At 41.6% G+C, this 23,335-nt stretch overlaps 2 protein-coding genes across 4 annotated transcripts in view; one reads left to right on the top strand and one right to left on the bottom strand.

The window, feature by feature from the left end:
- The first annotated feature begins 5,996 nt into the window (after window positions 1–5,996).
- si:ch211-168d23.3 (BRD4-interacting chromatin-remodeling complex-associated protein) lies at window positions 5,997–17,910 on the top strand. Of its 3 annotated transcripts, none has more exons than XM_062034978.1 (14): window positions 5,997–6,087; window positions 6,636–6,823; window positions 7,942–7,987; window positions 8,100–8,142; window positions 8,215–8,280; window positions 8,359–9,858; window positions 9,971–10,162; window positions 10,230–10,713; window positions 10,793–10,911; window positions 11,067–11,125; window positions 14,411–14,559; window positions 14,641–14,735; window positions 14,807–14,909; window positions 14,982–17,910. In XM_062034978.1, coding segments are annotated over exons 2-14 (3,414 nt in total). In that variant the 5' UTR covers window positions 5,997–6,087; window positions 6,636–6,822; the 3' UTR covers window positions 15,539–17,910. The 3 variants fall into 3 exon arrangements, with proteins under 3 accessions (XP_061890962.1, XP_061890961.1, XP_061890960.1); XM_062034977.1 differs by having other exon boundaries at window positions 9,959–10,162; XM_062034976.1 differs by having other exon boundaries at window positions 8,359–9,870; window positions 9,959–10,162.
- Window positions 16,035–23,335, bottom strand: part of exd2 (exonuclease 3'-5' domain containing 2) — a 26,215-nt gene continuing 18,914 nt past the window's right edge. Inside the window, exons 9-10 of the mRNA XM_062034979.1 lie at window positions 18,891–19,259; window positions 16,035–18,829 (exon numbers count right to left, since the gene is read on the bottom strand). Of these exons, the coding sequence (XP_061890963.1) occupies window positions 18,613–18,829; window positions 18,891–19,259 (586 nt within the window). The 3' untranslated portion in view covers window positions 16,035–18,612. The remainder of the gene's footprint in view (window positions 18,830–18,890; window positions 19,260–23,335) is intronic.

Genomic DNA, 23,335 nt, shown 5'->3' with positions numbered 1-23,335 from the left:
CTTTTTTTTTTAACCATTTTTGGCGTTGACTTTTTCTTCGTTTTGGCAGCCAGGATGTGGGTTTCTGTTTAGGATGACAAAAACAATCATTGAAGACTTCATTAAACGTATCACCCTCAACTATATTGTTTTGGAGACTGATGCATGTTTTGATAGGTCCTTGAAAAGAATGCCTCCCAATGTGTAAACTCTTAAAAGAGGAGGAACTAACCTCAGATAGTCATGTATAATAATTCATAAGTTACACATCCTTCTGACAAAATTCCCCTCATGGATATCGTGAACACTCAATGGCTCATTGTTTTATTTTTTCTGTTGTGAAATAAAATTTATTCTCAGCAAAATTGCTAAAAATTCTTGTACGACAGTTTTCTCTCACAATAGTGCAACTTTTTCCACAATATATTTGACTTTAGTCATGTAAAATGGCATCATTTTTTCTTATTATATTTTTTCTCAAAATATTCTGACAATTTTGTACAATGAGAACTTTTCCTATATAAGACATTTTTCCTAATATATTTGACTTCAATATTGTAAAATTACACAATTTTTGTCTTGTAAAATAATTTCCTCAATAAATAAATATATATAATAAAAATAATATTCTCACAATATTGTAACTTTTTATTTAAAAAAAACAAACATTTCCACAACGTATTTGACTTTATGTAAAATGGCATATTTTTTTCTTGTACATTTTATTTTTTCTCAAAATATTCTGACAATTATTGTACAATGAGAACTTCTTGTCATAATATTACACTAACTTTTTTTCTAAATAAAACAATACATGTTTTCCTAATATATTTGACTTTTATATTGTAAATTACATAATTTTTGTCTTTAGAAATACATAAAAAATTTCAGAAAATTGCGGAAAAAAATATTGTATGACAGCTTTTCTCACAATATGGCAACCTCCCCCCAAAAATGCCTTTTTCCAAAATATTCCAACATAATTGTGCAATAAGAACTTCTTCTCACAATATTCCTTTTTTTCTAAATAATGAAAATATTGCCTTTAATATTGTAAAATAGCTTTTTCTCAGAAGATTACTAAAAATTCTTATACAACAGTTTTTTCTCACAATAGTGCAACTTTTTCCACAACATATTTGACTTTAATCATGTAAAATGGCATAATTTTTTCTTCTAAATGTTATTATTCTCAAAATATTCTGACATAATTATTGTACAAAGAGAACTTTTCCTATATAAAAATGTAAATGGCATAATAAAAAATAAAAAAAAGTTTTTCTCAAAATATATTTTTTTCAAATATTTCCTCAAAAGTCTTGTAAAACTTTTTTCCCTCACAATATTTCGGGGTTTTATTTGGAGGAGGAGAGTTGTTTCCCTAAATATTTGACTTTAATCCTATGATTAATCATAAAAAATATTTTTCGCCAAGTTTTTCTCACAATGTAAAAAATATGAAAATGAATTAGCGTCTTCTACATGTGCTCATTGTAATTTAGGCCAAAACTTTGTGAATCCATTCAAGCAGGTCTAAAATGGCAAACTTTTTTCTTGTAACTTTTATATTTTTTCTCAAAATATTCTGACATAATTATTGGAGCATAAGAACCTTTTTTCTAAATAAATGAAATTGTTCCTAATATACTTGACTTTAATATTGTAAAATGACATCATTCTGTTGTAAATTAAAAAAAAATTCTCAGAAAATTACCAAAAATTCTTGTACAACAGTTTTTTCTCACAATATTGCAACTTTTTTTCATTTTTTTTCTTTTCAAAAAAATGATCTTTTTCCATAATATATTTGACTAATCATGTAAAATGGCATATTTTTTTCTCTGAACTTTTATTTTTTCTTTCAAAATATTCCGACAATTATTGTACAATAAGAACCTTTTTTCTAGACAAATGACATTTTTCCTAATACATTTGACTTTAATATTGTAAAATTACATAATTCTCTTGTAAATTAAAAAAAATTTCTCAGAAAATTACCAAAAATTCTTGTACGACAGTTTTTTCTCACAATATTGCAATTTTTTTTTTTCTTCCAAAAAATGATCTTTTTCCATAATATATTTGACTTTAATCATGTAAAATGCCGTATTTTTTTTCTTTGAACTTTTTATTTTTTCTCTCAAAATATCCTGACATAATTATTGTACAATGAGAACCTTTTTTTCTAGATAAAACTGACCATTTTAATATTTTTTGTCCTGTAAAATAAATAAAAAATTCCCTCAGAAAATTATAAAATATTCTTGTATGACAACTTTTCTCACGACATTGAAACTTTTTTTCAAATAAATAAGTAGGACTTTTTTCACAATATATTTGACTTGAATCATGTAAAATGGCATAATTTAAAATATATATATACATTATTTTTGTTAAAATATTTCCCACAATTCTTGTAAAACATATTTCCTCACAATATTTTGGGGATTTCTTTGTGGAAGAGAGTTTTTTCACTAAATATTTAACTTTAATCCTATAAATATTCATTAAAAAAAATGTTCCCGCAATTTTTCCTCAAAATGTAAATGTAAAAGATACGAAAATGAATTAGCGTCTTCTACATAATGTGCTCATTGTAATTTAGGCCAAAACTTTGTGAATCCATTCAAGTAGGTCTAAAATACCTAACTTTTTTCTTGTAACTTTTATATTTTTTCTCAAAATATTCCGACATAATTATAATAGAATAAGAACCTTTTTTCTAGATAAATGTCATTTTTCCTAAGAAATTTGACTTTAATATTGTAAACTTACATGTTGTTTCTTTTGTGAATTAAGATTTTGTTCTCAGAAAATTACAAAATATTCTTGTACGACAGCTTATTTCTCACGATGCTATTTCATTTTCCCAAAAATTTTATTTTTCCACAATATAATTGACTTTAAGCACGTAAAATGGCATATTTTTTTCTTGGAACTTTGATCTTTTTTATCAAAATATTCCGACAATTATTGTACAGTGAGAACTTTTTTTCTAGATAAATGACATTTTCCTAATATATTTGACTTCAATATTGTAAAATTAAATATTTTTTCTTTTGTGAAATATTTTTTTCCCAGAAAACTACTAAAAATTCTTGTACGACAGTTTTTTTTTCTTTCAAAAAATTATCTTTTTCCACAATATATTTGACTTTAATCATGTAAAATGGCATAATTTTTTCTTGTAACTTTGATTTTTTTTCCTCAAAATATTCTGACATAATTATTGTACAATGAGAACCATTTTCTAGTTAAAAATGACAATTTTAATATTTTTTGTCCTATAAATAAAAAAATTCCCTGAGAAACTTATTAAAAAACTGTTTGTATGACAACTTTTCTCACAATATTGAAACTTTCTTTCAAATAAACAAGTAGGAATTTTCCCACAAAAAATGTATATCATGTAAAATGGCATAATTTTTTCTTGCAACTTTTATTTTTTTCCTCAAAATATTCCGACATAATTATTGTACAATGAGAACCATTTTCTAGTTAAAAATGACAATTTTAATATTTTTTGTCCTATAAATAAAAAAATTCCCTGAGAAACTTATTAAAAAACTGTTTGTATGACAACTTTTCTCACAATATTGAAACTTTCTTTCAAAAACAAGTAGGAATTTTCCCACAAAAAATGTATATCATGTAAAATGGCATAATTTTTTCTTGCAACTTTGATTTTTTTCCACAAAATATTCCGACAATTATTGTACAATGAGAACCTTTTTTCTAGTTAAAAATGACAAATTTAATATTTTTTGTCCTATAAATAAAAAATTCCCTGAGAAAATTATAAAAAACTGTGTATGACAACTTTTCTCACAACATTGAAACTTTTTTTCAAATAAATAAGTAGGACTTTTCCCACAATATATTTGACTTTAATCATGTAAAATGGCATAATTTAAAATATATATATATATTATTTTTGTTAAAATATTCCCCACAATTCTTGTAAAACATATTTCCTCACAATATTTCAGGGATTTCTTTGCGGAAGAGAGTTTTTTCACTAAATATTTAACTTTAATTCTATAAATATTCATTAAAAAAAATGTTCCCGCAATTTTTCCTCAAAATGTAAATGTAAAAAATACGAAAATGAATTAGCGTCTTCTACATAATGTGCTCATTGTAATTTAGGCCAAAACTTTGTGAATCCATTCAAGTAGCTCTAAAATGGCTAACTTTTTTCTTGTAACTTTTATATTTTTTCTCAAAATATTCCGACATAATTATAATAGAATAAGAACCTTTTTTCTAGATAAATGTCATTTTTCCTAAGAAATTTGACTTTAATATTGTAAACTTACATGTTGTTTCTTTTGTGAATTAAGATTTTGTTCTCAGAAAATTACAAAATATTCTCGTACGACAGCTTATTTCTCACAATGCTATTTCATTTTCCCAAAAATTTTCTTTTTCCACAATATAATTGACTTTAAGCACGTAAAATGGCATATTTTTTTTCTTGGAACTTTGATCTTTTTTCTCAAAATATGCAGACAATTATTGTACAGAGAGAACTTTTTTCTAGATAAATGACATTTTCCTAATATATTTGACTTTAATATTGTAAAATTAAATATTTTTTCTTTTGTGAAATATTTTTTTCTCAGAAAACTACAAAAAATTCTTGTACGACAGTTTTTTTTTTTCTTCCAAAAAATTATCTTTTCCCACAATATATTTGACTTTAATCATGTAAAATGGCATAATTTTTTCTTGCAACTTTTATTTTTTTCCTCAAAATATTCCGACATAATTATTGTACAATGAGAACCTTTTTTCTAGTTAAAAATGACAATTTTAATATTTTTTGTCCTATAAATAAAAAAATTCCCTGAGAAACTTATTAAAAAACTGTTTGTATGACAACTTTTCTCACAATATTGAAACTTTCTTTCAAATAAACAAATAGGAATTTTCCCACAAAAAATGTATATCATGTAAAATGGCATAATTTTTTCTTGCAACTTTTATTTTTTTCCTCAAAATATTCCGACAATTATTGTACAATGAGAACCATTTTCTAGTTAAAAATGACAATTTTAATATTTTTTGTCCTATAAATAAAAAAATTCCCTGATAAACTTATTAAAAAACTGTTTGTATGACAACTTTTCTCACAATATTGAAACTTTCTTTCAAATAAACAAGTAGGAGTTTTCCAGTAAAATGGCATAATTTAAAAAAAAAAAAAAAAAATTCTTAAAATATTTTCCCACAATTCTTGTAAAACATTTTCCCTCACAATATGTCGGGGTTTTCTTTGGGGTAGGAGAGTTGTTTCACTAAATATTTGACTTTAATCCTACAAATATTCATAAAAAAATATTTTTCCCGCAATTTTTCCTCAAAATGTAAAATAAATGTAAAAAAAAAAAAAAATGAATTAGCGTCTTCTACATCAGTGCTCCCCAACCTTTTTGTAACTAATTATTTTTTTGTCATAAAAAAATACAATCATGTGTGCTTACGGACTGTATCCCTGCAGACTGTATTGATTTATACTGATATATAATGTAGGAACCAGAAATATTAATAACAGAAAGAAACAACCCTTTTTTTAAATGTTGATTTCATTTAAAAAAAATAAATAAAAAAAATAAATAAATAAAAATATATATATAAATAAATAAATAAATTTAAAAAAAAAAAAAATATATATATATATATATATTGTTTTTTAAATTTCTTGTGCGGCCCGGTACCAATCGATCCACGGCCCGGTGGTTGGGGACCACTGTTCTACATGATGTCATTGAGGCCACGCAGGTGTGCTGTAATAATAGCTGAAATTGGCTGCAGCATCTCCGTGAAAACGCAGCGGTGGTGATGTCACACCTCAGCCGCCTGAGAGCGCTCAGGAGGCGGTCACTCTCGCCTCTGGCAACCGCTCCGCTCACACTTCAATCCCCCCCACCCACGCCCCCACCTTTTGTGTTGCGCGATCGACCCTTTCACGTCTGTTTCTCACACGCACACACGCCCCCCTTCCCCCCTCCGCCCCGCTCCTCCTTTCAGCGTGTGAAAGGACGGCTGAGTGAGAATCGATGGCGCAGGGCCCCGCTTGACAGGACAATAAACCACAAAGAAGGGGTGAGTTTTTTTCCCCCTTTCTTCTCCCTCCTTCCTCTCCTCTATCTCGCTTCTTTTTTGTGTGCGAGTCCTCCATCGTGCGCGTCCGCCGTCGTGGGACGAGATCGTGCGCGGTGATGCGTTCACGTACGGCGTCTTTTGTTGCTCGCGCATTTTCCATCCTCCTCCTCCTTCTCCTCCATCTCCTCCTCAGCATCAGCACCATCACCTCCGTGACTTCACCTGCACCGCGACCTGGCTACACGTCGTCGTCACGCCGCGGGTTTAGACGAGGGGGTCGCTCAGGGGGCGTGATGTCCTAATGCGGTTGTTGTTGTTGTTGGTGATGTCAACAAAAGCCTCGCGCTTTTTGTCTTTTAGCCCCAAAAAGAGCCCAGCCTATAAAATGTGATGAGATCTACTAAAGGACTTCATTCCTCATCCACAATTTTTTTTTTTTTTTTTTTTTTAAATCACGTGTTCTTAAATCATCTTTAGACACAACAATAACACCCCCCCCCCTCCCCACCCCCCACAATTAACCGGATAGTGCATGTCTACATTTGCAGCAAACATGCTCCGGCGGAGCGAGGGGCCATCGTCTCCCCCCCACAGCCGCCAACAGCACCAGCACGCCGGCCAGGAGTCTCCCTCCAGCCACCGACTCCCACACCCCGCCAAGCCCGGCCACCGCTTCACATGAGGCGGCCACCAGCACTCAGCCCTGCCGCTCTGTATGGAGCCTCTCGCCTGTGAAGTAGGTGGCGCGTCCGGGGGAGGGGGGGGGGGGGCAGTATGACGTCACTATGTCACGTTTTATATGATAATAGCTCCAGAGAAAGTTTTTTAAATTTTTTTATTCACATTTAAGGCCCAAGCTGTTTGTTTACATACTTTTTTTTTATTTCTCTTTGCTATTTGGGCTTATTGGACCCTAATTAGAATAAAAAGTAAGAATCATCTTTTGAGATGATGTACTTAGTCCATAAGTAACAAACGTGTACTTCATGTTTAGTGACATGCTAATTGTTATTTTTACACTTTTTTCCCCCCAAATTCCATTGTATGTTATACTCTTCTGACACCACCAGATGGCAGTATAAGTGTCCACATATGCGGCCATAAGACCCCAATTTAGTAGTGTACACAATTTTGGAAATAAGAGCTAAAAAAGGTGCTGTCCACGCATGTGGCCACTAAGTCTTTAGAGCAGTGGTTCTTAACCTGGGTTCGATGGAACCCTAGGGGTTCGGTGAGTCGGGCTCAGGGGTTCGGCGGAGGTCAAAACACACCCGACTCATCGTGTAAATAAAAATTTCTCCCTATCGGCGTATTACGGATACGACAACAGCAGAAGTCACACTGATTTGCAGGTGTGTCATTTGTTGTGAGTTCATGCACTGTGTTGGTTTTGTTGTTTGAACAAGGTGATGTTCATGCACGCTTCATTTTGTGCACCAGTAAAAAAAACATGGTAACACTTTAGTATGGGGAACATATTCACCATTAATTTGTTGCTTATTAACATGCAAATTAGTAACATATTGGCTCTTAACTAGTCATTATTAAGTACTTATTAACGCCTTATTCGGCATGGCCTTATTATAACACTAACCCTCTAACCCTGGCCCTAACCCTCTAACCCTAACCCTAACCAAATAACTCTAAATTAAGTCTTTGTTACTTAGAATATGTTCCCCATACTAAAGTGTTACCAAAAACATATAACTTTGTCTTGAATTTGAAATTTTTTATTTTTCACTAAAGAAGGGATCGGTGAATGAAACTGGTGGGGTTCGGTACCTCCAACAAGGTTAAGAACCACTGGTCTAGTGGTTTTAATGAAAAACAATATTTGATTAACTTATTTCTTAGTGGCCATGGAGGATGATGACGGGACTTGCCTCCTCGATGTTTTATGGTGAGTTACTTGTCCTGATCTACCTAAATAGTCGCCCTACTTCTAGAAACAGTTGTAAGAGTCCCAGGACAACAAATGGTTTTAGGCAACTTATGCTTAATATTTGTTTTAGTGACCCCCAAGCCTTGAATGACTTCCTTCATGGGACCACTGAGGTAACCCAAAAGACTTCCAGTCAGTCGTTTGTGTGCCGAGCTAAAAATGACTGCCACCCCTCCCCTCACCAGCTGCAGACTAAAGACCTGCTCATTAGTGCCTCCTCTGGGGAGCCTTGCCTCTTCACAGATTCCCCGGTGAGTAGCAAACAGGTCCCCGGTGCCCCGACACTAGAGCCTTGTTTTCACCCTTCTGTTCTCCGGTCTCTTCTCCAGAGCCCCGTCCTGCTGCTGGGAGATGGCGGCGACTCCCCGGGGACGCCACCGTCCGGATGTGTGGATCTGTCCTTTCTGGAGGAGGCCCTCCTCTCGTCACCCGAGGGGGGAGACGACTGCTTACACCAGGAGGACATGCAGGGCGCATCTCCCTTTGGGTCTGGATGCGAGTCAAAGGGGGGCGAGGAGGAGGTGGCAGCACCCCCGGAGGAGGACGCAGAGGTGGCGTGTTGCGACATCCTTCAGCAGAGCCTGCAGGAGGCAGACATCACAGAACAGACTGTGGCCCTGGAGAGCAGCCTGACCCAAGACAGTGGGCCCCTTTACTCGCCGCCCACTGTGCCATTTGTAGCCAAGACTATGCCGAGCGCCCCTGCCTTGCCCAGAGACACTCAGGCAGCAGTAGAGCCCCCCCAACCCTCCTTGCTTGCTGTTGGGCCAGGCTGCCCCTCTCTGAAACCTGCCGCCCCACCTCAGCTGATGGGGCTCCTGCCGGGAAACATTTTCCCTGCCCCTTCACCAGAGACTACCTTCTCTCTGAGCCCGGTTCAGGGGTCTGGTATAATCATCCATAAAGCCATTCCCAGCGTGACATGCCGACCTCTCCTCACCCCCACTCTGAGAGCAGCGGCAGCCCACGGTATCGTCCTGCAGCGTGCCCCACTCTCCATTCAACCCAAGCTGCCAATCAGCATTCAGCCAAGATTAGTCCAAATCAGCCCAAAGCCGTCGGGGCAAAAACCCACTCCTGGTCTCACGCTAGTTCCCGGGACTGTCTCGCCAAATATTCTACTGTCCCAGCCTTCTGGCCAGAAACCCGCAGTGGTGCCCCCAGGACCTCCCCAGCAGCTCCCCAAACCAGTCAGCCTGCAACTAGTCAACCAGGGTGGCTCCTTTGTGCTTCAGCCTCAGGGACTCTTTCAAGGCCAAAACCAATTCCTTCTCCCAGGTCAGTCCCAAGTAACCATCTCCCAGCCTGGGGTTCGACCTCTGCTGACAGCTGGTCCACAAGGCCAAGGCGGCACTCCCTTCAGTGGGCATCTTGTGGATGGGTCCCAGATTCTAACAGTGCCCCAAAGACAGCTCAACTTCAGCCCTGTTTTCACCACCACAGGACAGCTCACTCTCAGCCAGGCCACCGTCCTCTCTGGACCTCTGCAGCTGCAGTCAGCACCCCCTACGGTCTTCCAGATGCCGGCTCAGCTGGCTGGGAGCTACACGACCGGCGGGCAGGGGGCCACTCTTGTACACGGCTCTGCTCTAGGAAACCACATTACTTTAATCAACAGTTCTGGGATGTTACAATCGGATCTGCCCTCTATCTCCATCGTCAATACTCCGTCGGTGGTGCAGGGCCTGCCTTATGCGGCTCAGCCAGGTCAGGCGGCATTGACAGATGCCCCACCGGCCCTCCAACAGGCCTCTGTGGTGCTGCTTCCCGAGAGAGGAGTGCCTAAGGAGAGGAGCGCCTCAGAGGAAAGTTTTCTTCAACTGCCACAGGTGAGGAACAAGGTAAAACTCTTGGAGTTGCTGACTAAAAGACCAATCATACACATTAAGGATGAACGTATTTTCTAGTGGTCTCATTCATGTCATGTAGCACTTTGATCAGGTGATCCAGCATCCAGTCTTGGTGCAGCACACAACCCCCCCGTCGCCTCACGTGGTGACCGTCCTTGAGCCCCAGACGAATCCGGTTCTGGTCCCTGCAATGGAGATGACCTCAGACGATGTGACCCAAGTGGTGGAGGAGGTGACCCAGTCTCTGAGCCAGAACCAAGACTTTATGCAACAACTGCAACAGGTAGTGAAAACTCTTGTAGTTTTTCCATCTTCAGTTTCTCATTGATGATCGAGTTGTCCCCTTCCAGCAAGCACTTAGCTCTCCCACTACGTCTGACATACTGGTGGGAGCGGTACCCGAGGTTCCAGTGGAGTTCACCCCCCCAGTGGACAATGAGCAAAACCGCCAGCAAGCGACTGCGATGTTGGATCCACGTGTTGACTCATCGCCACTCTCGCCAGAAGACACGTCGCTACTGGCAACCTTTCAGACAGCAGCCATAGTCCCCAGTCAAGACCCCGTTACCAGACTGGAGAGTCCCCCACCCCAGTACCAGGACTCTCAGTCTTTGTTCATCGACAGTCAAAGGACGCTGGCCTCTCCCCAGGCCTCAGCTTCCCATCCAGGGCCTGACTTCTCCGTCCCACAGTCATCAGAGCCCTCTTTGGCCTCCAGAGGCCCCTCCCCTCTGCAGGTCAGCATCCCAGTGCCTCAGCAGCAGCCGGAACCCACAGCTGCCAGCCTCTGCGGAGGGGGGTACCACCCCCTTGCCCAACAGCACACACTTGACAGTGAGTTTGACCTCCAAACAGTACAGAATAAAACTACCGTGTATAACTACGTGTGTGTGTGTGTGTGTGTGTGTGTCAGCACCAACAGCTGCCTTGGCCATAGTGAACGACGCCATGTCTCTCCATGTCCTCCCAACTTCTGCTGACACCCAGGAGGGACACCCCTGGGAGGACGGCCCCTTCACGGGCAACCATGAGGTGGGGGAAAAGGGAACTTTACATTTTCCCGAGGGAACTCTCCTGAAGGAACCAATAAAGTACTATCTATCTTTAGTAGAGCAGAAAGTTGTCAAAAGCGAAGGAAGACGGAGTAAAAGTCCAACCTCTGGTTGATTGATGTTGTCACTCCTCAGCTCGCAGGTGTGGAGCCGCAGCCAGAAGAAACACCAACACCAGCAATGCGACGGCACAGGTGAGTGCGATACAGTTTAAATAAATCAAAACATACTTCAATAACCAATTTATATATTTCACCGTCTTTTTCATTATTTTGAATCCGTTTTATTGTGACATTTATACATTGTCATTTATGTCATCTTAAAGGCCTACTGAAATGAATTTTTTTTATTTAAACGGGGATAGCAGATCTATTCTATGTGTCATACTTGATCATTTCGCGATATTGCCATATTTTTGCTGAAAGGATTTAGTATAGAACAACGACGACAAAGATTGCAACTTTTGGTATCTGATATAAAAAAAAAGGCTTGCCCCTACCGGAAGTAGCGTGACGTAGTCAGTTGAACATATACGCAAAGTTCCCTATTGTTTACAATGATGGCCGCATGAAGTGAGAGAGATTCGGACCGAGAAAGCGACAATTTCCCCATTAATTTGAGCGAGGATGAAAGATTTGTGGATGAGTAAAGTGCAAGTGAAGGACTAGTGGGGAGTTGAAGCTATTCAGATAGGGAAGATGCTGTGAGAGCCGGGGGTGACCTGATATTCAGCTGGGAATGACTACAACAGTAAATAAACACAAGACATATATATACTCTATTAGCCACAACACAACCAGGCTTATATTTAATATGCCACAAATTAATCCTGCATAAAAACACCTGCGTGTTTGTTATGCTAGCTCCTAGCTCCTCTGCTAGCTCCTAGCTCCATAGAACACGCCAATACAATTCAAACACCTGATCAACACACACAATCACTCAGCCCAAAAGACCGTTCACCTAACCCAAGGTTCATAAAGCTTATATATTTTAAAAAAGTTACGTACATACGCAAAAAAAAGTTGCGCACATACGGTCAAGCGATCAAATGTTTAGAAGCCAAAGCTGCATACTCACAGTAGCACGTCTGCGTCTTTGTCATCCAAATCAAAGTAATCCTGGTAAGAGTCTGTGTTGTCCCAGTTCTCTACAGGCGTCTGTGTATCGCAGTCAAAAGTCCTCCTGGTTAGAGTCTCTGTTATCCGAGTTCTTCCATCTTGACTGCATCTTTCGGGAATGTAAACAAAGAAGCGCCGGCTGTGTACTGTTGTAGCTGACTACGTTCGAAAAATACGTCCATTTCGCACCGACAACTTTCTTCTTTGCTTGCTCAGCTTCCTTCTCCATAATGCAATGAACATGATTGCAACAGATTCACGAACACAGATGTCCAGAATACTGTGGAATTATGAAATGAAAACAGAGCTTTTTCGTATTGGCTTCAATGTGGAAGGCATACCCGTGTTCGCCGGGCTACGTCACGCGCATACGTCATCCTCAGAGGCGTTTCGAACCGGAAGTTTAGCGGCAAATTTAAAATGTCACTTTATAAGTTAACCCGGCCGTATTGGCATGTGTTATAATGTTAAGATTTCATCATTGATATATAAACTATCAGACTGCGTGGTAGGTAGTAGTGGCTTTCAGTAGGCCTTTAAATGATATATTGAATTTTACAATATTTAATTTGAAACAGTTAGGCATTTAGATTTTGGGGGGAAATATTAACATACATATATATATACATACATACATATATATTAGGGATGTCCGATAATGGCTTTTTGCCGATATCCGATATTGTCCAACTCTTTAATTACCGATACCGATATCAACCGATACCGATATCAACCGATATATACAGTCGTGGAATTAACACATTATTATGCCTAATTTGGACAACCAGGTATGGTAAAGATAAGGTACTTTTTAAAAAAATGAATCAAATAAAATAAGATAAATAAATTAAAAACATTTTCTTGCATAAAAAAGAAAGTAAAACAATATAAAAACAGTTACATAGAAACTAGTAATTAATGAAAATGAGTAAAATTAACTGTTAAAGGTTAGTACTATTAGTGGAGCAGCAGCACGCACAATCATGTGTGCTTACGGACTGTATCCCTTGCAGACTGTATTGATATATATTGATATATAATGTAGGAAGCAGAATATTAATAACAGAAAGAAACAACCCTTTTGTGTGAATGAGTGTAAATGGGGGAGGGAGGTTTTTTGGGTTGGTGCACTAATTGTAAGTGTATCTTGTGTTTTTTATGTGGATTTAATAAAAAAAAAAAAAAAATTTAAAAAAAAAAACGATACTGATAATAAAAAAAACGATACCGATAATTTCCGATACTACATTTTAACGCATTTATCGGCCGATAATATCGGTGGACATCTCTAATATATAACACACATACACACCATACTTGCCAACCCTCCCGTTTTTAGCGGGAGACTCCCGGTATTCAGCGCCTCTCCCGATAACCTCCCGGCAGAAATGTTCTCCCGACAAACTCCCGGTATTCAGCCGGAGCTGGAGGCCACGCCCCCTCCAGCTCAATGCGGACCGGAGTGGGGACAGCCTGTTCTCACGTCCGCTTTCCCACAAAATAAACAGCTTGCCTGCCCAATGACGTCATAACATCTAGGGCTTTTAGAGAGTAGAGCGCACAACTGCGCACACAACAAGGAGACGAAGCAGAAGAACGAGGAAGTTACAGACACGGCGACGCCGTCGACGAGTCATGAACAGGAGGAGAAGTTAAACAGGACAATACTGCCATCTACTGGATAGCCCCCGGAACACTGAAATTCAAGTATTTATTTTATTTATATGTATAATAAAATAAATATATATACATATATATATAGCTAGAATTCACTGAAAGTCAAGTATTTCATATATATATATATATATATATATATATATATGAAATACTTGAGTTGGTGAATTCTAGCTGTAAATATACTCCCCTATTAACCACGCCCCTGCCCCACCTCCCGGTATCGGAGGTCTCAAGGTTGGCAAGTATGACACACACACACATACATACATACATACACACACACGTATCTATCCATCCATCCCGGCCACATTTTTTAACCCAATGTGGCCCCCCAGTCAAAAAGTTTGGGGCCCCTGACCTAAGCAATCAGAGTGTGCTGTTCAGTATTGTGGTCACTGACTGGCTCAGCCTTACTATATTGGATTATACGAGCGTCAAGGTTATTAAAGGGTGTTATTTCATGTCTCGAGGACATATTCAGAAGGCCATAAACAGTTATGAACATTTGATTCATAATGAAGGATTCCTACTTTTCCTTACCAATTAACTGTATATAGATCCTGTTTTAATGATTAATATACGCAACGCCATTTTTAATTACTTAAAGGCTTTTTATTTCATGATGTGAAAAGCAACACGACATTGGACGTGTGAGAATGTAAAAATCTTACCGTGCCCCAGGTTCCAGCAGCTTCTTTGCACGGACCACATGGCGGTACAAAACCCGCGCATCAGCACCGCCTTTTCTACGCTGAGGGACGCCGCCCGGCGCCTGCTGCCGTACCACGTGTGCGGCGGACTCCTGCCCAGGCAGGAGGACTTCACTCTAGGTCAGCCATTTTATTTCAAAGTGTGCTCACCTGTGAGGTGGTTTCTGACCGTCGTGTGACCTGGGTATGCGGTTCCTGCAGTGGACCAGGAGTTTGACACGGAGTCGGGGTTCCTGCTGAAGCGCACCAAGGACATGGTGAACAAATACCGGCAGCTACTTGTCAAAGAAACCCAGGTGAATACAGAAAACTTATTAGTTCATGCTGGTAGTGTGGGTAAAACCTTATCCGTGTGCGGTTCCTACAGCAGGAGAGTCCGTCGGCTGAAATGGTGATGCTGGAGCGCCTCTTTCTGCAGGCTGAGCGATTCTCTTTGGGAGAGGACAGACGGCGAGCTCGCAAAGACCCAGGTCTGCCTCCTCAAAGGCCGTGTAGACAACAGTTCTTTATTGAAAAATTCAGTGACACCGATTTCCTTTCAGAGTCCTTCATGATGTCCTTGGCCGCATCAGCGTCTTCTACGGGGGCTTCGTCTCCGCCCCCGGCCTGGACCAGACTCTCGGACCGACCGCCGGGTCTTAAAACCTACCGCTCCAGTTCCAGGGGGGCTCTCAGGCTCACTATAAAGCAGGAGGTTGTGCACAGTTCTTTGAAGCGGGACCACAGGGGCCAGCTGACCAATGGTGGCGCGGCCAACCCCCCTCAGTCGACCAACGGATCATCCGGACATCTGGAGTGCGATGAAAACTCCACGCATGCCCAGCTATCCAACATGAAAGATCCTCTTCCAATGCTGCAAGCCGTCCGCTTTGAGTCGCCCCCGCGGGACGCACCCAAGTTGAAATGCCTCAGGCTGGACGTGCCGCCGCCCGCCTCCCTACAGGAGGACAACGTGCTCAGTGAACACCTGCAGAGCGCCATTAACAGCATCCTGGAGCTGCAGCGCCTGCAGGGGCCCTCGGGCAGCCCCCTCACCAGGGCACCCGCAGGCCCCGCATTGGACCAACCCATCACCAGCATCTTAGGGGGTCGCCTTTGACTTGGTTTCCCCCGAACAAGTTCCACACAGATCCTGAAACTTCCGCTAAAGCTGGATCTTGTGGTCTCTTGCGAGAAAGATTGGGTTTCAAGAGCTGTGTAGGCTTTAGCCTTTCTCTTAACCTTACGGAAGATTGTAAACCCCTTGCTAGACGGGAACCAAGGGCTAAGGGCTAAAAGGAGCGCCAAGGGGTATCATTTCGGCCCTTAGTCTGTGGAGGAAGTGCTTGAGAGACAACAGCACCGTCCGTAGTTCCATTCATGTTAGATACTTCATTTTGATGTCCGTTGAGCTAAAAACAGTCTCTAGGAATAGGAGCTCTATGGTTTCCATGCTAGTGACAGAGTTGCAGTCTTCATCAGCATACAGATAAAATAGTCAGTGAGAATTGGTGAATAGTTAAAAAAAAAAAATCAGATTTCTTTCCCATAGTGCCAAGCTTCCAGGGTATTTATTTTTTGTACGAGTGCCAATGTTACTGTGTGGCGTCTTTTCAAGTAAACGCCAAAGAACGCCGCCACAACCCTGACCATACCAGCAACTACCGGCTCGCCTCTCAGAAGCTGCCGGCTGGACTCTGTGAAATGTCCCTGTGAAAAAACCAGGACAATGTTGGATGTTTGAACACGTAAGCAATAATGACTGGGGAACCCGGGGGGAGGACGGAGGTGAGACTGCAAAGAAGATGTCGCTTTGGTTTTGTCTTTTTGCAGAGATGTAGGACTTTAGGACTTACAACTTGACTTCTATAAAAAAGGACTGGGTGTAGTTTTGGATGAATGACCTGCTAGGGACTTGAACCTAGGACCTTTGGATTTGTGATTGCTTAGATCACTTACGTCAGGTGAGATATGACTGACTATTTCATCTACGACTTGGATCAAAAAAATCCTGGGCCTCACATAGTACTAGAACGGAAAGATGTTTGAACTTGCTAGTGACTTTGGGAGTCCCTTTCGACTTCTGTTAAATCCGTGTACAAGTTCCACAGAACCATGCGATAAGACTTCCGTCATACTTTGACCAAAGGACTGAGCACTTGTACCAAAGGACTTTTGACTCTTCTAGGACTTTAAGGATGCTTAAATCTATCAATGGGAGATTTCTTCTTGTACTCGTAACTAGTGACTTGGGACTTATGCAAGACCTGATGCAAATGATTTCGGACTTGCTCGTGACGTTTTGAACAAGTTTCTTAAAGTTCCACATTGCTTAGACCAGGTCATTTGATAACCAAGCTAGAGACTTGGATGAGTGATCTTTGACAGAGAACCAAATGGGATTTTTTAGACTTGGGCCCAATACAGACCAGATTTTTTGGACTAAAAGACAAACAAACAAACTATGATGTGGTGTACAAGAGACTTGGACCAAACAGAAAACTTGTTTAAGACTTTGGAACAAAATGACTCGTCATCCGTTGTATACTTGGACTGAAAGAAATTCCGGTTTAGATGACACTTCAGGCTGTGTTCACACTCGGCCGATTCATCTGGATTCAGTCCCGATTTACTTACCGTTCCCACAGGCATTGAAAAAATCTAAATGTCACCAAAAGATGCCCTGTAAACCAAGCACCTGGTCTTTAGTCATTGTGGACACCAGAGGTGGTTTACGCTTGTTGGCTTGAACCAAACCGAACGTGAACACAGCCTTGGTGTTGATCCAGACCTGGACCTGGTGGACTTCTGAGTGGCGTGAGTCAAGTATTCCGCCCCACCAAACATTTGACCAAATACTGGAGGAAGAGTTCGTGTCACACACCGATTTTTAATTGGCGGTTCCTTGGTTTTTATTTCCGAACTGAAGCCGAAGATGTATTTTCTCCCCTTTTTTGTTAACGTGACAATCTTACAAACCCGCAAAGAAGGGAACACGTTAGAAACTCAAAAGTGACGGAACGGTTTTCTCGACGACGCGATCACCTTTTGGCGTGAAATCGTCGTTTTTGTTGGAGCGATACGAATATGCAGTACTTTTACGAGTGTAATGTCTCGGTCATGCAGTAAAGATGTCAGAGTGATTTTCACTCCTCGGCGGCGCTCGGCTCCTGAAGTCTGGTCGAACAACACGTCCGACTTGGAAGTGGAAACCCGGAGAAGAAGAAGAAGAATGAAGCCGCCTCACGTGCCATAGTCGACACTGACCGTTAGCGTTTAGCATGTCCACACCTTTTTTCTTTGCACATGAGCCATGAAAGCCAGATGACGGATTGTTCTCACGCCAAAATCTAGAGGCCTTAACCCAGCAGAACTAGATTGTACACGACCACTAAAAAGTCACATTTGATGGCAACTGTCTCGATTTTGTACCGTCTTTTTTTCTACAGACTATTTATCAAACTGTGATTTTGTAAGAAATAAATCAAAACAATACAGAACGTGGCTTGTTTGTTTCTCTTTGAATACAAACTTTATTCTGGGTTTCATTTAGAATTTAGGGAGACAAAACGTACAAAAGATTTCATTTCTCTGCTCTGAGGTTGTGTCGTCGCGCTAACGAGCCAGCTAGCGTTTTTTTTGGGGGGGGGGTATGTTGTAGAAGGACGTCGCAAAGTGAAATTATCTGCAGTGGATGCAAAGTCACGTCCCCGGGCTTGGAGCGCACCCCTCCCAGGGGTCTCGTGGGACTAGGAGGCCCACTAGAACATGGACCTCGGAGACGTCCCACCCTGTGGGGGAAGTGCGCCACCGCCGGGGGGTGGCGTGTTAGTGAGGGGAACCGGGAAAAGGAGCGAGCTCGCGTTAGCATGGCTCTCCCGCCGGCGAGGCGTCAAATCTCCCCCTTGAGGGAGATTCTAAATCTATTGCCTTGACACAGACAATATTTGGGGAAGGGGAAGCAGGCGGGAGGGCGGAAAAAAAAGGTAGGACAACCATCTTCACAAAGTGTGAGCCTCACCTAAGAGTGCGATGAAGCTTTTTCTCATTAAAAAATCTTTGACGTCAGGTTCATAAATAATCGGGCTTCTGTCTAAAAAGTGCTGCAGGTGAGGAGTGTGCCGACCCCCACTCAGGTCACGCCACGGTGACCACTCCACAGTGGTCACGGGGCGCGGGTCAGTACGTCTCTTCTTAGTTGAGTTTGACGGGCAGGTCTTCTCCGTACTTGCGGAGGAACTTGCCGTGGTTGTGGTGCACGGACCAGAGCGGGGGAAGGTATTCGGGGCGCATGGCGCTGAGGAAGTGCTGCCTCCAGCGCCGCTCCAGGTCCATCAGGCCGCGCAGGCCGTGCTCGGCGTGGGCGCGCACCACCTTCAGGCCGTGCGGCACATAGGCCTCGTTGAAGATCCTGAGCGGGCGACATCGCGTCAGACGTCGCTTCTAGTTGCAAGACGAAAGCGGGAACTCACCTCGTCTCCAAGCCGGCGGCCCGCTGAAGCTCCTCCCCGGTCGGCTCGCCCTCGTCGCCCGCGGCGAAAAAGCGCCGGACCAGCGTCTGCAGCTCCTGCCGCCGTTGCTCCGGCAGGCCGTCGGCGGAAGTGAGAAGGGCGCGGGCCGCCGAGCGCACCCGCCGGCGGTCCGCGTCCTCCATGAGGCGCACGCCCCCCTCGCAGCCCTGCGGGGCGGCGAACTCGTCGGCCAGCTGCTCCTTGAAGAAGCCGTCGTGTACGTTGGAGGCGGCGTGGCAGCTGGTGCACAGCAGCAGGATGTCATGCGAGTTGTGGTCCTTCATCTTGGAGGGGAAGTGGCGCCGGTACTCGTGAGGAACGATGTTCTTCCTGCATGGCGAGACACTTGTTGGAAAGGTTGCCGACTTTGCAAAAGTCCCTCCTGACGACGTTTCGACAGCAACAGCAGGGTTTCCCCTTAATCTAGTTCAGGGGTCGGCAACCCGTGGCTCCGGAGCCGCATGCGGCTCCTTGACCACTCTGATGCGGCTCAGCTACATACATGCCGACCCCCCCGATTTCCCCAGGAGGTTTATGGATCTCAGTGTCTCTCCTAGTAAACTCCCAGGGAAAAAATAATCCTATTTACACTCTAATTACTAAATAAAAGGGCGTGCCCTAATTGCACTGCAGTAATTGTCCTCTATAGCATTTACAAACAGCGTGCCAGTCCAGCCACATGTTGCATGTTGTTATTACTTGCACACACAGGAGACAGCAAAGCATACTTACTCATCAGCCACACAGCTTACACTGACGGTAGCCGTATCAAACAACTTTAACATTGTTACGTTACAAATATGCGCCACACTGTGAACCCACACCAAAAAAGAATGAAAAACACATTTCTGGAGAACATCCCACCGTAACACAACATAAACACAACACAACCATTACCCAGAATCCCATGCAGCCCTAACTCTTCCGGTCTACATTATACACCCCCGCTACCACCAAATCCCCCCACACATCAACCCCCCCCCCCCTCTCCGTGCGTTGGTTGAGCGGAAGAGTTAGTGCTGCATGGGATTCTGGGTATTGGTACCGTCAGTGTAAGATGTGTGGCTGCTGAGCTAGTACGCCTTGCTGTCACTTACGTGAGCAAGCTGAAATAGCATTCTACGTGTGGTCGAGCAGGCACACTGTTAGGGCAGACTGTAGAGGGCGCCAAACGCAGTGTCATCACGCTCTGATATTCGGGAGTCTCCCGGGAAAAATGAGAGGGTTGGCAAGTATGACGCTATCAAGTGCCATTCATTCAAAACTCGCGGGCTGCACTAACATCAAATTTCCACATTAAAGTGCGTGCCGGTGCGTGTGTCTGAGACCCCTGGTTAACATAGCACAAAGCATTTAAGCTTTTTATGCGGTGTTTTTCATTTAAAATTTTTTTTTGTGGCTCCCATTACTTTCTTTAATTTGTGAAACTTGCCAAAATGGCTCTTTGAGTGGTAAAGGTTGCCGACCCCTGATCTAGTTCATTTTGGCAATGCGCCACGGCAAAATATTAGCCGCCACACCTTAAAAATGATGTTTTTTTAATGTGGAAACAAAATAAAGTAATATATGTTGTAGCGTCTAGAACAGACCTGGGCAATTATTTTGACTCGGGGGCCACATTTAGTGGCCATAACTTTTATGGACAGAATTTCTAGGCACAGTCAAGGCGTTGAGGGGATCCGGTTTTGGTGGCTGCAGGATTAGGTCTCTGCTTTTTTGCGGATGATGTGGTCCTGATGGCTTCATCCGGCCAGGATCTTCAGCTCTCGCTGGATCGGTTCGCAGCAGAGTGTGAAGCGACTGGGATGAGAATCAGCACCTCCAAGTCCGAGTCCATGGTTCTCGCCCGGAAAAGGGTGGAGTGCCATCTCCGGGTTGCGGAGGAGACTCTGCCCCAAGTGGAGGAGTTCAAGTACCTCGGAGTCTTGTTCACGAGTGAGGGAAGAGTGGATTGTGGGATCGACAGGCGGATCGGTGCGGCGTCTTCAGTAATGCGGACGCTGTATCGATCTGTTGTGGTGAAGAAGGAGCTGAGCCGGAAGGCAAAGCTCTCAATTTACCGGTCGATCTACGTTCCCATCCTCACCTATGGTCATGAGCTTTGGGTTATGACCGAAAGGACAAGATCACGGGTACAAGCGGCCGAAATGAGTTTCCTCCGCCGGGTGGTGGGTCTCTCCCTTAGAGATAGGGTGAGAAGCTCTGCCATCCGGGAGGAGCTCAAAGTAAAGCCGCTGCTCCTCCACATGGAGAGGAGCCAGATGAGTTGGTTCGGGCATCTGGTCAGGATGCCACCCGAACGCCTCCCTAGGGAGGTGTTTAGGGCACATCCAACCGGTAGGAGGCCACGGGGAAGACCCAGGACACGTTGGGAAGACTATGTCTCCCGGCTGGCCTGGGAACGCCTCGGGATCCCCCGGGAGGAGCTGGATGAAGTGGCTGGGGAGAGGAAAGTCTGGGCTTCCCTGCTTAGGCTGCTGCCCCCGCGACCCGACCTCGGATAAGCGGAAGAAGATGGATGGATGGGCCACATTTAGAGAAAAAAATGTGTCTGGGGGCCGGTATAGGAACACTAATACAAAACCTCACAATAATGTCTGATTGACTGCTAAAAACGTTATGACAGGCCGCCTTAAAAAACGTAATGGAATTTTACATTTTTCTATGAACGATAAAACACTGAATATTGACAAAATATGAATGCCACACCCCCTTTTGATCGACATACTTTACAAATCAGTGAACTGCAACAAAAATGCAACAAACAGTGAAATATGAACGCGAAGTGTACAAAATAAACCTCACCTACAATCTCATATATCTGATACTTGCTGAATTTCCCCCCAGGGATCAATAAAGTACTTTCTATTCTATTCTATTCATCACTAAGCTTTAGAACTTTGTTGTGAAAATCTCCTTCCACGTCTGTGGAAACGCTTCCTGTGTGACGTAGATGACCATAGTAACTCATTAGATGACCATAGTAACTAAATAGATGACCATAGTAACTAATTAGATGACCATAGTAACTAAATAGATGACCATAGTAACTAATTAGATGACCATAGTAACTAATTAGATGACCATAGTAACTAAATAGATGACCATAGTAACTAATTAGATGACCATAGTAACTAATTAGATGACCATAGTAACTAAATAGATGACCATAGTAACTAATTAGATGACCATAGTAACTAAATAGATGATCATAGTAACTAATTAGATGACCATAGTAACTAATTAGATGACCATAGTAACTAAATAGATGACCATAGTAACTAATTAGATGACCATAGTAACTAATTAGATGACCATAGTAACTAAATAGATGACCATAGTAACTAATTAGATGACCATAGTAACTAATTAGATGACCATAGTAACTAATTAGATTTCCATAAGCGCAGATTCCAAGCATTGAAATACTTAGTATTAGGGATGTCCGATAATGGCTTTTTGCCGATATCCGATATTCCGATATTGTCCAACTCTTTAATTACCGATACCGATATCAACCGATATATGCAGTTGTGGAATTAACACATTATTATGCCTGATTTGGACAACCAGGTATGGTGAAGATAAGGTACTTTTTAAAAAAAAAATGGTAAAATAAGATAAATAAATTAAAAACATTTTCTTGAATAAAAAAGAAAGTAAAACAATATAAAAACAGTTACATAGAAACTAGTAATTAATGAAAATTTGTAAAATTAACTGTTAAAGGTTAGTACTATTAGTGGAGCAGCAGCACGCACAATCATGTGTGCTTACGGACTGTATCCCTTGCAGACTGTATTGATATATATTGATATATAATGTAGGAAGCAGAATATTAATAACAGAAAGAAACAACCCTTTTGTGTGAATGAGTGTAAATGGGGGAGGGAGGTTTTTTGGGTTGGTGCACTAATTGTAAGTGTATCTTGTGTTTTTTATGTTGATTTAATAAAAAACAAACAAAAAAAAAACGATACAGATAATAAAAAAACGATACCGATAATTTCCGATATTACATTTTAATGCATATATCGGCATCTCTACACACAACCCTTCTCGATTCTCTGCCGACACGATGTGTTCACAGACCGTGGGAAAAATAACCATCATAACTAGAGATGTCTGATATCGGCCAATATATGCGTTAAAATGTAATATCTGAAATTATCGGTATCGTTTTTTTTATTATCTGTATCTTTTTTGTTGTTCTTTTTTTTTCAAATTAAATCAACATAAAAAACACAAGATACACTTACAATTAGTGCACCAACCCAAAAAACCTCCCTCCCCCCATTTACACTCACTCACACAAAAGGGTTGTTTCTTTCTGTTATTATCGGTATCGTTTTTTTAAATTTTTATTAAATCAACATAAAAAACACAAGATACACTTACAATTAGTG

Source organism: Entelurus aequoreus, linkage group LG23, assembly GCF_033978785.1.
Source record: "Entelurus aequoreus isolate RoL-2023_Sb linkage group LG23, RoL_Eaeq_v1.1, whole genome shotgun sequence".
Lineage (NCBI taxonomy): Eukaryota > Metazoa > Chordata > Actinopteri > Syngnathiformes > Syngnathidae > Entelurus > Entelurus aequoreus.
The sequence above is the reverse complement of the archived record's forward strand: the minus strand, read 5'-3'. Positions and strand labels throughout refer to the sequence as shown.